This window comes from Hypoxylon trugodes (assembly GCF_022578975.1).
Source record: "Hypoxylon trugodes strain CBS 135444 unplaced genomic scaffold F4822scaffold_8, whole genome shotgun sequence".
NCBI classification, from domain to species: Eukaryota; Fungi; Ascomycota; class Sordariomycetes; order Xylariales; family Hypoxylaceae; genus Hypoxylon; species Hypoxylon trugodes.
In genome coordinates, this window is record NW_026250023.1 from 2,484,564 (window position 1) to 2,499,320 (window position 14,757).

At 47.6% G+C, this 14,757-nt stretch overlaps 5 protein-coding genes across 5 annotated transcripts; 1 reads left to right on the plus strand and 4 right to left on the minus strand.

Annotated features, from left to right (window-relative positions):
• Positions 1-768: 768 nt before the first annotated feature.
• F4822DRAFT_414377 (glutamate decarboxylase) lies at positions 769-2,915 on the minus strand. The gene is made up of 4 exons (XM_051459141.1): positions 2,724-2,915; positions 2,350-2,640; positions 2,245-2,289; positions 769-2,176 (listed from the first exon to the last, which is right to left on the minus strand). Exons 1-4 carry the CDS (start codon positions 2,799-2,801, stop codon positions 1,046-1,048), a joined length of 1,545 nt encoding a protein of 514 aa, XP_051311660.1. The 5' UTR covers positions 2,802-2,915; the 3' UTR covers positions 769-1,045.
• Positions 2,916-3,088: 173 nt separating this feature from the next.
• F4822DRAFT_356819 (uncharacterized protein) lies at positions 3,089-4,445 on the minus strand. Its single transcript, XM_051456047.1, has 2 exons — positions 4,229-4,445; positions 3,089-4,063 (listed from the first exon to the last, which is right to left on the minus strand). The coding sequence occupies exons 1-2, from the start codon at positions 4,251-4,253 to the stop codon at positions 3,462-3,464; spliced, it is 627 nt and encodes a 208-aa protein (XP_051311661.1). The 5' UTR covers positions 4,254-4,445; the 3' UTR covers positions 3,089-3,461.
• A 1,446-nt stretch (positions 4,446-5,891) lies between these two features.
• F4822DRAFT_438357 (uncharacterized protein) lies at positions 5,892-9,437 on the plus strand (the record flags this gene model as incomplete). The annotated part of the gene is made up of 3 exons (XM_051462506.1): positions 5,892-6,996; positions 7,052-8,199; positions 8,250-9,437. 3 exons carry the CDS (start codon positions 5,892-5,894, stop codon positions 9,435-9,437), a joined length of 3,441 nt encoding a protein of 1,146 aa, XP_051311662.1.
• An 814-nt stretch (positions 9,438-10,251) lies between these two features.
• Positions 10,252-12,406, minus strand: F4822DRAFT_445741 (general substrate transporter; the record flags this gene model as incomplete). Its single annotated transcript, XM_051463419.1, has 3 exons — positions 10,252-11,398; positions 11,449-11,965; positions 12,021-12,406. The coding sequence occupies 3 exons, from the start codon at positions 12,404-12,406 to the stop codon at positions 10,745-10,747; spliced, it is 1,557 nt and encodes a 518-aa protein (XP_051311663.1). The 3' UTR covers positions 10,252-10,744.
• A 680-nt stretch (positions 12,407-13,086) lies between these two features.
• F4822DRAFT_432751 (P-loop containing nucleoside triphosphate hydrolase protein) lies at positions 13,087-14,006 on the minus strand (the record flags this gene model as incomplete). Its single annotated transcript, XM_051461706.1, has 3 exons — positions 13,087-13,361; positions 13,413-13,796; positions 13,844-14,006. The coding sequence occupies 3 exons, from the start codon at positions 14,004-14,006 to the stop codon at positions 13,087-13,089; spliced, it is 822 nt and encodes a 273-aa protein (XP_051311664.1).
• Positions 14,007-14,757: the final 751 nt, after the last annotated feature.

Genomic DNA, 14,757 nt, shown 5'->3' on the forward strand with positions numbered 1-14,757 from the left:
CGAAATTGGTCGTGTAACGTTGGCTTGTATCGTGATACCTGAGATATATTAGAAAGAAGAGAGAGGTAAGATACTATTGAAGCCACTCAACTAAAAGCAGCCAGATCGTACAACGGAACGTTCCTATGTGATAATCAGTCTTGACAAAGAGACGAAGGACTTGATTATTAAGGCCGAAATTCGATCGGGGTTCCTAAGGTCGCCGAACGTAAGAGAAACGGAAGTAACCGAAGATTCATTCCGCTATGAATTGCTTCAAAGATAAAGAAAGCTATGTCTCAGGTTGAAAAGGTCCACCATCTGAGCAAGATAGAGTTGAGCATAAGAGTTGGGGGTCAGAGCCACGAAAGGGGACGTCGAAATCAGATACAAGTTTGGCAGTGACTTGAAGTTGCATGATATGTTTTCGCTAAAGTGAGGAACTTGCCTCCTCCTAATCTAGGAGGTACAATATCTAAGGGGTATCTAATCTAGATCACCGGCGCCTAAGCTGTATGACGTAAGTGTGCATAATAATTGAGGGCATACAGGTACTTACATGTACTCTTAGGATGGGTCCCCTTTGCGCTGATTTCTCTCTTTCTCTTCTCAATTCAATCGTGATGCTGATGCAACATGCAACGTTTGTCTCAACGATATATATGTTGAGATCAGTCTGGATGCTCGTAAACGACCAGGTCTAGATTTCGAAGGTGAAGAAAGGCACTTTCAGCCCAACAGAATGATTGTTTCTATCTCCCATCCTTTATTATCTACCACGGTACATTCACTGAGCGGAATATTTCCGCCGTGTATTCACTACGTTCTCAGAATGAAGAGTGTTAGGTCTTGAGCGACGGAACACTTCCAGTGTGGAATACTTCTAGGAAGAAGTGAATAAAGGTAATGATAATAACTAATGTATTAGGGATCTAATACACGAATCTAGCAATACGAGATATAATGATACTCGCGATCAATGCATATCATCCCACAACCTCGAATTTAGAGCGTTTTGTCACTAGAGGAGCCACCATCCATCATCAACCGCCCGTATATCACACCTCTACGAAGGTACAACCTCCTTCCCCACCTCCCTCAAAGCCTTCACGAGCCCCTCCACTGTCGACCTGAGGGTCTGGCAGTTCACTACCACTCTGAAGAAACTCCCCTTCTCACCCGGCGCATAATCCACCATGAAACCTCTCTGCACCAATTTGCCTACCGTCTCCTTCGTCCTACGTGTGTTCTCCTCCTTATCATCTGGCAGCACACCACCAGGCGCATAGTAAAAGCACACCTGCAGACACGGCGGCGGATTACTCGAAAGCAACACGAAATCGCCTGCTTCCTGGATAAGCGTAGCTAAGTACGCGGCCGTCGCAAACGCATGGTCGACACGTTGCTCAAAACCCTTGGAACCGTAGTATATCCACGCCAGCGCGAGATTTAGCGACTCGCCGCGGCGTCCGCATTGTAGTGTTAGGTCAGCTAGGTCCCATATTTCATCCTCGCCACCTTTTTCGTGGAACAGGTACCCAGCTCGCAGGGTGTTGGCGCGTTGGAACACGTTGACGTCTGATGTGAGGAGGAATGAGCAGGGGACGGGCACGTTGAGCATTTTGTGCGGATTAACAGTGAGCGAGTTGGCTTGTCCCGCGCCCTGGAGCTTGTGTCGGCGCGTTGAGGAGAAGATGGCGGGGCCACCCCAGGACCCGTCGATGTGTAGCCATAACCCGAATTCGTCGCGGATGGCTGCGATAGCGGCGAACGGGTCGTAAGATCCCCATACTGTCGTGCCAGCTGTAGCGTTGATATACAGCGGCGTCCTACCATCTTCCTTGGCGCGCAAGATGGCAGCGCGCAGAGCGGATGGAATTATCTGGCCGGCAGCATCGACGGACACTTTGACTACACTATCGGATCCGATACCACATACCGCAGCCGCCTTCTCTACAGAGTAGTGACCATGCTCGCTAGTGAAAAGGGCAAAGCGAAATGGTGCGTTGCCAGCGGTCTTTGTCTCGGGAAAGAGAGTGTTGCGCGCGATGACGAGAGAGGTTAAGTTCGAGGCGCTGCCACCGGGACAAGTGACACCACCGGCCCTAGGTCCAGTAAAGCCGAATAGGTTAGCAAGCTTGCGAGCCGTTGTCTTCTCGATGATGGTAAGTGCTGGTGATGTTTTGAAGACGTGTACCTATGTTTGGTTAGAACGCTACTGGGAGGGAGCGGTTAATAGGGGTATGGGGGTAAGGGTAGACTTGCGTTGGTGTTTAGTACTGTGAGAACGAGATCGGATATTACGCCAACCTATATAATAGTGTCAACGCCTCTATTTCTGGTAGGTTTTATGGTAACATCATGGCTCACTGGGTTGATGCTTGAGTATAACTTGTCCATAAACCCCTGATCCCATGTATTCACGCTGTAACGTAGGATAGTTTGAATAATATCTAGTAATCCCTCCTTCCCTACCCCATCATCGGGCATTGATATTCCCAGCTTTTTCACTAGGTCCTCTGGTTTATGAGAGTTGACTAAGACATTTCGACCTGGTGTACCTTGAGTGTCGGTGGCTATATATCCATTGGCTCGAGATGAAGCGGCATTATCTGCGTCTCGGATTAATGGTAGGATGAGAGATTTCACTGCGTTAAGCAGCTAGCATCGTGTTAGTCGTTTGGAATGGTATATGTGTGTTTTCTAGTCAGGTTTTCATTCCGAATTCGGGATATATGACTTACATCCTCAACTTCATCTGCTCTATTTAACTTAGGTTCTTCGGGTTTTATGACCCCGTTAGTTGCGGTGTGAGATGACATTTTGAATGACTATTTTGAAGCAAAACTCATAGATTAAAAAATTATGTAGTGGGAGAGAATCAGCCAAAGTTTATTTGCTTAGACGATGCGCTTATACATGTATCATTCGTTTTCTATAGGGAAGTGACTACTGAAAGTATTCGGGCTTCCTTTTCCGTGAAGAAGCAGCTACTAGCTTAATTGCCGAGACCCCACAAGATCGACTTTTTCTGGATTATTATTTGATGAACGGCAATGGCGTGCTTTTAAACATCTAAGGCAATGACGAACTAGGAATACTTTAAAGGTCGATGCGAATATTGTACGTAGTTGTTCCTATAATAGTAATATATCTAAGGTAGTATCGTTGGTAGTTTGCTATCTCGAGGTGGACTTATCATCTGTAAATCAAACTAAGTAATTAAGTGGCAAGTAAAACATAATATCGTCATCGCTCTTGTTAAACATTTAAATGTTTGCAACTTGCCTTATCCTTTGAAATGAGTCAATATTTGGGTGTAAAGGTCATTCTTGTGAAGTGCCTTTTGGCGGCTTCGTGAAGTCATAAATCACTGGGATCAACCAAAGTTCACGCCGTTAATAAACATATTTTATGCCTGAGAGGAAAAAGGTATCATTTAGTCCGTCCAGCCATTGCATCGTATTCTCATGGTATTCTTTTCAGTCAACTCTTTTCTTAGCTTCACCCGCCTCTCCTCCATTTTGTCCGAGTGTCTTTCCGTTACTGACACCTATATCGGCTTCCTCTTCATCCTCGTCCCATGCGTCCACCGCATTCTCGTCCCAATTATCGACCTCATCTTCTAATGTGGCGCTTCGCTCGTTCCCAGCGGCTGACATGACACCCTCCTCTTGTAGCCCGACGCTCTCACCCAGCTCAAGGTCTTCGACATCTTCGCCCGGGACGGCGTTGTATTGTCTTCGCTGTCGCTTCCTTTCTAGCATTCGTAGGTGGTACCAGGAGCATAACCCTAATGCTATTAAGCTGCCCGCAACGTTGGCCACGATGTCGTATGGATCAAACTCTCGCCCGTTAGGCAGGAATCCTTGGAGGAACTCGGAACCGACACCCAGACATATTGTGCAGACAACGATAGTTAGGTTAAGGGTACGACGGCGGTTGGTATCGATGATCCAGTAGAAGGCGAGGGTTAGGAGGAAGAATGTGAAGAAGTGTAGGACTTTGTCGTTAACGATAGTGTCGAGTTGTAGGGACGACAGGCCCGCATAGCCTGCTAGCAGGCATAGCAGGAGAAAGATACCTGGAGATGCACTTATTAGCTTGAACCTTTCTTTAAATCTAAGATCGAATATGGATAAAAGCTCAAGGTATTTTAAGGATCGTCGCAGGTAGCACTGGGGGAGCTCCTAGGCTACTAAGCGGAGCCATGAATGTTACAACACAAAGAGGAAGCGTCGGAACATACCTGCGAAAGGTAGTCGGATGCGCATATTCAAGTTGGTAAGTACTTAAAATATGATGGGATGCATGGACATGATTTTGAAGACGGCGGTCATTTACTTCTTAGGTTATCTTCGGAGTTGGACTTTTTTTTTTGGCAACGGCGGAGGAAGAAATATTGTTACGGAGACGAAAAAGATGGCCGGGGTGAGCTTCGCATTTGCTGCCTTTTCGCTTTTCGGCGATGAGAATGGGAAGCAATGACCTTAGCTGCCTATGCTCTAGCCTTAAGCCTTAACCAAAGCTGGGCTTGTCTTGTCCCCACCTCTTTCTTTCGTCACACCCCAACATTGAACCAGGGCTGACTAAAATAAGATTACATAAGCCTTTTTTTTTTTTTCGTTGTTCCCTAAAGTCCGGGCCACCTTAGCCATTTATGCACTTTTATCTGCAGCTGGCCGTCGCCTGGGGTTAGACCCCACTTCTTTAGCCACGGTTATCAGATCCCTGCCCTGAGATTCTTCTCTCCACAGTTTTCAGTTTTGGAGTAGAACGAAAACGAGTATGTGTAGATGCGTACGTGTAAATTCTGTCGCATAGGTGTAATTATCATATTTCTGATATTGTTTTGAGTGGTTAATGATCTCTCGTGACTTTTATTTGTACAACCTCACTGATGAAAATTCTGACAAGATTACGAGCTGACAATGTGGCTAATACGTCATGTACCAATGTACATGGAGGACTGGAGGACAGTCGATTGATATCACGTGATAACTGCCATAAACTTGATCATTCGATTGGCATTGGCCGCTTGCGGAGGCTCTGCTTTTTATTATGTACTTGTATTCGCATTTAATAAGATACAAAACGTTATAGAATTCACTATAGGGATGCACTCTTAAAAAAAGTCTATAAAGAGAGGGAAAATTGATAAATTGAATAAAGTGATAATAAAGAAATGATTTATCAAAAATAGAAGTCTCAATTAGTTGTTACAACTTTTTTATGTCGCGATTGAATACAAAGAGTTGGTATTTTTGGATGGGTACGTGTATGTAGAGTGTACTTGAATATATACAACACTGGGGACAGCTGGATGGTTGAACAGATGAAATGATTGACTGAAGTACGAACTGGGAAATCCAATGCGGATAATGAATGTACTAATTGGGGGACATTAACTTTACACTATAGTGGGTTTTAGCAGTAGGTTAATCTCTATTTGTCACTATTTGTCAACCATAGGTGGTTGAATTGGAAAGTGAGGAAAGTACATTGCAACATAAACCAAGGTACAGTGAGTGGTACATGGTACATAAGGGTGAATCAAGCAAAAGTTGGTTAGACCAAGAGGTAAAGTTTACAGTGTGGCCTAGCGTCCAGATTTGGATTGGGAGGTACCAAAGCGCCCTGGGATCCGCTCAAAACCTCACTTCGCTAGAACCTCACCCTTTGATCATACGCGAAATACCCTTGGACACGACCCATCGACACAACACCATTCTTATCAATTTTCCCCTCAAATCCGCTTTGCTCATCTATTTCGATGTCGCTCTTTTTATTCCTATCAATTTAGGGGCTTCGGACGCCCTAATTCCCGATCAGACGCGACTGTCATTTCTTCCCGTATGGCTACCGCCACCCGCCTAGTACTCTAACACGCCTGCGAGGCCATCGTGTCCATCATGAACGGCCCAAACCCTTGGCCGCCCTCTCAACAGCACCATGTTGTTGGGAAACGTCCCTTTCGTAATCAAGATGATGCTTTTTCGCGGTCTACCGATGTTGTGGATAATTCCGCCGCGTCGGTGCCTGAGGCATCTGATATCGACGAAGACCGCCTACGAGCTCACTTTGACGAATTGTATCGCCAAAATGAAATTAGAATTGCGCAAATGTTCGCCCCCGATGGCTCTATCAACCAAGCTGTTTTAGAATCATGGAGGCGACCTCCCTCCCGTTCCGATGCCCTCCCCCCGACCACCGATCACGCCGCCATACAAGAGCGCCCCTTAAAAAGAGCAAAAAGAGTTATCGACGAGGACGACTACGGCGATGAAGATGACGATGACGACGAAGAAGAGGAAGACGAAAGACCCACCAACGCCGCTAATATATCATCCCTAAAATCCAAAGCCGCTTCTACCTCTGCCGCGAAAGGTCTCCCCTCCCCCTCTAAGTCAGGAAGCTCCCCTATAGCGTTCGCCGCGTCGCCCGACAAACTATACGAAAAATCAAAAGAATATGGGTCGCAAGGATCGCAAATATCACAAGCGCAAGCTAATAATTCCGAAGACGCGCGCAAACAGTTGGAAGAGGCGCGTAAAGATACCGAAGATGTCGTCAAGCGTAGTTTTCATACTATATTTTATACACTCGAAAATGATCGAGCTGCCATGTTGGAACAGCAACAGCTTGAGGAATCTGAAAAACAACTTCAAGCTGAAATGGATAAAAATAACAATGGCAATGCGAGTGGAGGCGCGTCTGGCGAAAACCATGGATCGCTTAGTAGCGCAAATCTCGGCGCGTCCAGTCTTACACTTAAGCACCTCATTGCGCGCATAGATATGAAGCGCGACATGGTGCGCGCATCCGATGCCGAGTTGCGCTCTCTTATGAACGAAGTCCGCAAGAATAGAAGCAAGTGGGCCAGCGAAGAGAATGTCAACCAAGAAGAACTCTACGAAGCTTTGGAGAAAGTCTTGACAGAACTCAAAGCTCATACAGAATACTCAACTCCTTTTCTTCAGAGGGTGAACAAGAAGGATGCTCCTGGTTATCATGATTGTAAGTTTTGCGCAACCGATTAGCCTCTATTACGTCAACTGACACTACCGTGAAGTTATCAAACAACCTATGGATCTTGGATCAATGACCAAGAAGCTTAAGTCGCTTACTTACAAATCCAAGGCCGACTTTGTCACCGATCTTAATTTGATATGGGACAACTGTTTACGATATAACCAGGAAATGACTCACCCACTTCGGCGCATGGCCAATGGAATGCGAAAAGAGGCCGAGAAGCTTATCCCGTTAATCCCGGACCTTGTCATCCGTCCCCGTGCTGAAGTTGAAGCCGAAGAGCGGCGTAAACAAAACGGCGGCGATGATGATGGTGGCGACGATTCGGACGACGAGCCGATAATGTCGTCTCGTGGCCGAATCGCCGGCGGAGTCAAAGGGACTAAGTCGAGGAAAACGCATTCTGACCAAAAGGAGGGGACACCAAACGTAGAACAGAAACCTATGCTGCAACTAAATGGCCTACTTGCTAAAACTCGTGAGGGTTCCGAGCTTGATGGGAGTAATGGATTCGCAACACCTGGTATTGGGGGTTCCATGACGCCCAGTGGGTTGAATGGGCATTCGGGCATGGGTAGTAATGTCGATGCGATGGATATTGACGGTCCTGAGCTAAATGGTATGGCACTGGGACAGGCGCTGGACGAGGCTGCTCAACAGGCTTTCGAAACCGAGGAATATAAAATCTGGAAGCAAGTGACCAAAAAGGACCGTGCTTTGATCACAAAGAGCCGCCACCAACTTTTTGCCAATGGGAAGCTGAATGTCGAAGAACCTGCATTGCTTCGGACTAGGGCCGGTATGCGCCGGTATTTGCGCAACCGGCAACAGGCAGAAGCTATTGCTGGTTTTGCTCAGGATTTAGCGGATGCCCCGGGCAAAGATCCGAAGGCGACCGAGACTCTTGCTGAAGGCATGGAGGAAGATGAGGAAAAAGTTATCCCAGACTACTATGAGCCTCAAACCATTATTCCTGATATCCCGCCAAATCTCCGATGGATCGAAGACAGCGAAGGCCAAGTTATCAACCAGCATGAGGAATTCCTTCACACTCTGCCGCCTGGGGTTTTTACCGCCCCGAAAAGTAGTCTCGCGCAGAAGTTCGACGCAAATCTTCGACAGATGCAGGATACAAGAAAGATCTGCTCCAAAATCGGCGTAATAAAGCAGATGCAGCTCCAAACTCAGGTATGATTCTCGTGCATTGCACATAAGAAATTTTGACTAACATCTCGTAGGTATATGCGAACCAATTCCCGAAGTACAATCCCGAGCCGTTCCATGAAGCCGACGTTGAACCGCATGTTGTATCTGGTGACAATATTGTCATGGCACCACAGGTTTGCAGGGCTGCCTTGCAACGCTCTGTCGGGAAAATATTTTATCACGCCGGTTTTGAAGAGCTACAACCATCTGCATTGGACACGGTTACTGACATCGCTGCCGATTATTTCATGAAGCTGGTTACCACCTTCAAGAATTACACCGAAATCGAGATGAAAGATCCTTCCCCGGAAAATATCCAACGCGGTTTGACTGCCCAGCCTCGTTATAACGACGAAGAAGCCTTATTGCACACCCTCTGGGAAAACGGCTACTCAATCGAAAATCTCGAGAGCTACGCCAAAGACGAAGTCGAAAGGCTCGGTCATAGACTAGTTGGTATCCACGATCGCATGAAGTCTCACTTGGGTGATCTTTTGCGCCCTGCCGTAACAGAGACAGGCCAGGACGGAGGAACCGCTGCATTCGACGAAGACAGCGAACAGTTTATCGGAGGTGATTTCGCTGAAGACCTTGGTGAAGACTTCTTTGGATTCAAGGAACTTGGTCTCGCTGGAGAAATGGGTGGCATGCTTTCTGTTCCCCTGCATCTTCTCCAATCGAGAGTCAGAAACCAGTACCAAGTCCATAACCCGACACAAGGTCCTTCCGATGTAGTCCTCTTCGAAGATCTCGCTCCTCCCGACCCTGTCACCAAAGAGAACATCCAGGAACAAATCGGTCTTGTCAAGAACTTCTTCCTCGCTAAGCTGCACGCTAATGGCGACTCACCTTTGGTGGAAGATGAAGACCTGCCTGTCAAGCAGCGACGACCACGGCCGAGACTCGGTGCCACTGGTAAAATTGTCTCGCCACAGAAACGGCCTCCCAAAGAGCAAAACGCCATCAATAAAAAGAAAAAGAAGATGGAAGCTCAGGCAGCCGAGGCTAGTAAGGCAACCAACAATAGCCCCGAAAAAGGTGGAGCGAAGAAGGGTAAAGGTGTGTCATTACCAAATGGTACTAGTAGCCAGACAAACGGCAACACTTTACCTGTGGCTCCTCCAATGGAACGTGTTGAGAGCGCCCAGAGTCAAGGCAACAATAGCCAGACAGATAAAGACGACACAGGTATGATGAGTCCAGAAAGCATGGAGCGTTAGACGTCATCCTTTATAAGATGGTTTCGCGGCTGTTGCGAATTATTCTGCCTGTCACCTACGATTTCGCCGACACTGTGTTTCTCAGTGATTTTTACTATCCCTATTCTATACCCTGTTTCGTGGGATATTGGTTTGTTCTATTGTTTTCTTCTCTGTTTTGTTTTTTTCTAGACCCGGAAGGGTGCACAAGGGGAGGTGTGTGGGCGTATCACAGTGCATTGGGGCGTTTTTTTTTTTAGGGGAAGAGGCAATGAATATCCACCCTTTGATGGATGATTGGGGAGAATATTTCCCCATAGTTTTTTCATTGGTTTTCTCTTTCTTTTCCTTTCTTGCTAATGATATTTGGCACGAACTTGCATATAACAGGGATGGATGGATGGAGGGACGACGATGAGGAAGATGGACAAGGAATGGCATATGGATGAGTCACAGACATAGCTCATAGCAGGGGATCGACAGGACGTACATCCTGAGATACGTATGTCCACACCACCTCATATGCCTTGTACATAGCTTCCCCTACCCTTTCAGACATAGCGCACGCGCATACACATACGCTCTATCCCCTTCTCGCCCCCACCTTCATGGATATAGCAGTACGAGCTATCTATATCAGAAAGAGTCGCCTTAAAATTGATTTGAGAATTGCGTTGTGATTTGTTATTAGGACGCGTAAAGAATTCGTAACTGAGCTCCAGTGTTCCAACTTACGGATTAGGCAACCTTTATTTTATTACCTGTCATCTATTGTCCCCCCATCAGGATAACTACCTAGGTACCTAGGTATGCAGTCTTAATTGATATCTGCCATTATCATGTGACTAAATCTCGTAGTATCCCCATGGCCTGATTTGCTATTCTATTAGATCTGAATACCCCACGGCATGACTCAATATGTTGTGTAACTCGGGTACCCGGACAGTAGCCTGCCTGGTATTCAACGGAGGGTTGCCTGGAGATCTTACACAGTGCTGACTATCAACGGGTACGGAACAATGCCAAGTATGCGCCCTCCTAGGTAGCAAGCCACGTTCGAGGGCCACGGGCGCCTGCATCTCAGTAATAAATGTAGATGTGGGAGAACACGAAAATAAAGAATTTTGTCCTTCATGACATACCTCGGTAACTGACTGTGGAAGTGCAATGAGATCATCGCAAACGCCAGGAAAACGGAACGCCACCATCTCCCGCATCAAGATCTCCTGGATTCACGAAAATACCAACACGGCATACTCCAAGTAGATACCAAATCGCCACCCGCAAAATATCTTAGATAGGATAGATGCCTAGGTACCCTTACCAAATCAAGCCTCCACCGCAGCTGGCATAACCACACTTCTATGCATCCCACCCTTCCTCAACGTCCTCACAAACTCCCTAATCCCACTACCCCGTCCCCAACCCCGTCCCCGCGCAAACGCATCCTCAATCTCCCCCAGACTCAACCCCCGCGTCTCGGGCATCCAAACCCAACACGCGACCGCAGTAATCAACGCACACCCACCGAACAAAAAGTACGCGCCATAACTAGACCGCGCTAACAATGTAGGAGTAACAAGCGCGACTAGGAAATTGCTGAGCCAATTCCCACCGTGTGCTAGACTTGTCGCTGCGGCGCGCGTGCGTTGGGGTTGGATCTCCGCGGCGTAGATTTTTATACCGACGGCCCAGGATACGCAGTAGATTACGGCGAATAGGTATATGCAGACTATGACGACCCAGCGGGCCGCGCCGGCGCTGGGGTGCACGGTGTGCGAGGCGTAGAGGGTGCCCATTAGGAACATGGTTAGGGACATCGCTAGACCGCCTAGGATTGTGTTGGTGCGACGCGACCACCGGTCTGCGAGGAGGGTGGCGGGGATTGTGACGGCGAAGATTACTAGGGCGGATACCCCGGAGGCGAGGAATGTGGAGGAGGCACTTGAGAGGCCGGCTTGTTGGAATAGGAGGGGGGCGTACTGGGACGTTCGTTAGGTGATGCAGCTGAAGGGGAAAGGGATATGCTTACGTAGAGAACGCCGTCGATACCGCTTAATTGCTGCATGGTCATGAGGAATACGGCGAGGAAGAGACGAGGTCGAGCATCTGATGAGAATACATCGAGAATTTTGGCCTTCTTCGACTTGGGAGTCGCGACGGTGGTGGAAGTAACATGGCCGGCACTGGTATCACCACTGGCGTCTGGGATAGCGGCTTCTACGACGGTGGTGTCATATTGATCAAGTATTTTCTCGCGGTCGGCTGCCGGAACACCGAGTTTCTCCCATGCAGCAGAGGCTTCACTGGTTTTGCCGTGAAGAGTGAGCCATCGCGGAGACGCAGGAAGCCATATGAGTGCGGCGGTGGAGAATACGAGTGAGTATCCTGCTAGCAGGATGAAAGGTAGACGCCACGAGAACGATGATCCAATGTCGGCGGTGCCATAACAGGTGAAAAAACCAGTCACTAGGCCAAGAGTGATGAGCAATTGGGGGCCAGTAGTAAGAGCACCGCGGTTTCTTGGTGGTGAGATTTCGCAGATATACCTAAATCAATGAGATTTGGCTCCCATGTCTCATTTCGTGAGGGTTATTTACTTACACCACTAACATGCTAAGATAAAGACCCTCGCCAATCCCCTCGATGATGCGACCGACGATGAACATAGCAATATGCATAGAAGCACCTTCTAGTGCAGCACCGACGCCGAAGATGAAAGAGCCGATAGCAATTCCGCGAGGGCGGCCAAGTGCATCCGCAACTCTGCCGGCGAAGAAAGATGAGATAGCCGCAGGGATGAGGATGGAAGAGACGATTAGACCGTGGATCGTGGGTGATGGGTTACCAACATATTTTGTGAAGTCTTCCATTACTGTTACGGGACCTATGATGCCGGTATCGACGCCGAATAGGAAGCCTCCTAAGGAGCAGAGGATACTGGCGAGAACATAGCCCGGAGGCTTTTGGGAGAGATCCGGAAGTTGCATGCTCGCCGTCTTAGGTGTGTTCCCAGAATATAAGTGAGTGCTTGTGGTCCCAGATGCAATGGCTAAGATGCTATCCAAGCTCAACTATATGACCAAATATTTAGGTATGTCCAAAGTAAAGGAGGATAGGAGTTCACAAACCCCGGAGTTGTGCTAAAATACGGTCAGCATACCTACAGCGGAGTCACGATGCAAGGCACGGACCAGACTGGTCCATCAGAGTTCTATAAGGCACATGAAATGCAAGCATGCCGTGATTAAAGTTAGCTTGCATTAGTTCTGCTATTCGTAAGCTTCTATCACTGTTCCATTGTTCGTCGAATATTTGTCGAATCATGGCTCCGTACGTCGACCGGGGATCGGTGTTGAAGGTGTGCTCGCGATTAAAAGGCGCAGTGGGGTCCGGGGTGATATCAATGGGGACGGAGACGAACCGGAGCACCGCGATGATGATTAAGTGGTATAATATACCTAGGTATATTTTATATCCTGGAGATATCAGGTCCTATCTGTAGGATGCAATACTCGGCTTACCCGAATTGGGTATCCATGATGCGTACCCCCATTGCTACTATGGAATCCTTTGATGTTCGTGCGTTTTAGAACATCCCGAATTCTAGAAAAGGACTGGCATCAACATCATTTGGTCGATGAAAATTATCATTATTAGTAACCTGACCTCAAGACGCCGAACGCTTCCAGAGCCTGAACGCGGAGTACGCGGTAATCCCAACAACAGAGAAGATACCAGTCCAAACCTGCAAAACTTTCAATAGAATCTTCGTCGCATATTCATCCGCTGCTTGAGCATCGTTTGCCCTGGGAAACGGTTCATCTGGAATTGGCACACCTAAGAATTTACACAAGGGTTCCCAGCCTTCGCTCAGGTCCATCTCCAAAAGCTGCCCCTTGGGAACGAGAGCTCTCACTCTGTCATTATGGGCTGTTAGGATATCTGCGAGCATCTGTTAGCAGTTGAGTAAAGTGAGGAAAGGGGTAGACATACGAGGGCCGCCCTTATTTATCAATTCAGTTGGGCTCGTGTTTTGCGCATCCAACCCAGCGAGCCGCAAAGTCGAGCGACTGTATACACTTGCAAACGTCGGAATAAATCTCCACCCAGGGATAGGCGCGACCACAGCACCAAGCCACCATGGTGTGGTTCTACTCGTCAAAGTCGCAATACTGTTCCACCACTTCTGGGGGTCCCTACGAACGAGGACGACTTTCGCATCGGGATATAGCTCCATCATCTCGGGCATAAAATCGGACGGTGGTAGATCTGCAGTCGCTGCGAAACCTGATGTTGCTTTTCGGATGAGCTTCAATGTCTCTTTCTTATCTCCGGCCTCTCTGGCTTCGTACGCCTTAATCCATGTCGAGCAGTAGTCTAGAAGGTGTTAGTTCGCCCTTACCCGTTGTTCTCATCGAGCTCACCATCATCGCGCAGCAAGATTTGTGTACCGCCATGGAGTACTGGACCGTCAACCAACTTTGCCAAGGCCAAGGACATAGACACCGTCCCCGTTCGCGAATACCCCGCTGATATGACCTGAACCTTTTTCGAAGGGTCCGTGGGTATAGATGCGACGCCCCCCATGATGGCGACTGTGAGACGGTTTACATTGATTTAGAGATTGAGAAGATACCCAGCGGTTTGTTTAATAAACGACTACTAAAATACCGAGGAGATACGCCGTAATGTTGGTTTCTGCCGTTTCCAATGTATGTACTAACCAACTGTGCCGCAAAATATGAGGGCTTGAACGAATTATCATGCTAAGAAATCCTGGTCTTATCCACTTCCCATATGAGCGTTAGGTTCGTCGTGCGCCCAGTGTGGTTTTTCATCTTCATTCTGTGCTGAGATTGATTTCTCTCCTAGAATCTTGGAGATGCGATGCAGGGACTAATGATATAATTCATAAAACTTAGCCGATTTTTATTAGAAAAAGAAGTTATTATGTTCTGAGAATGGAATCCATAATCGAGCGATGTCTTGGTACGCCTCCTTTAGATTGTCGCGAGTGCTATTAATAAAGCAATCCCAGCGTTGTGTTGGTTATCGCGTGTCTGCATGTCTGTATTGAGCGCGGCTCTATTCTCTCGTTTTTTCCGCAGGTAAGCGAGAATGTCAATTAATTTGTACCTACCTATAAGTCATGCCGGACTTTGTGGTTGTCATCTAGATAGTCATGATGTAGGTGGCGTGGGTTTGCAAACTATGGTACAGTATTCTATCTTTTCGTATGTCGCCTAGCACACAATGATTCCGGCCGAATTGTGGACAAATATCATAATAAGAATCGGCAATGGGGCAATTCCATATCGTCTTTCATTCGGTTTCGGAT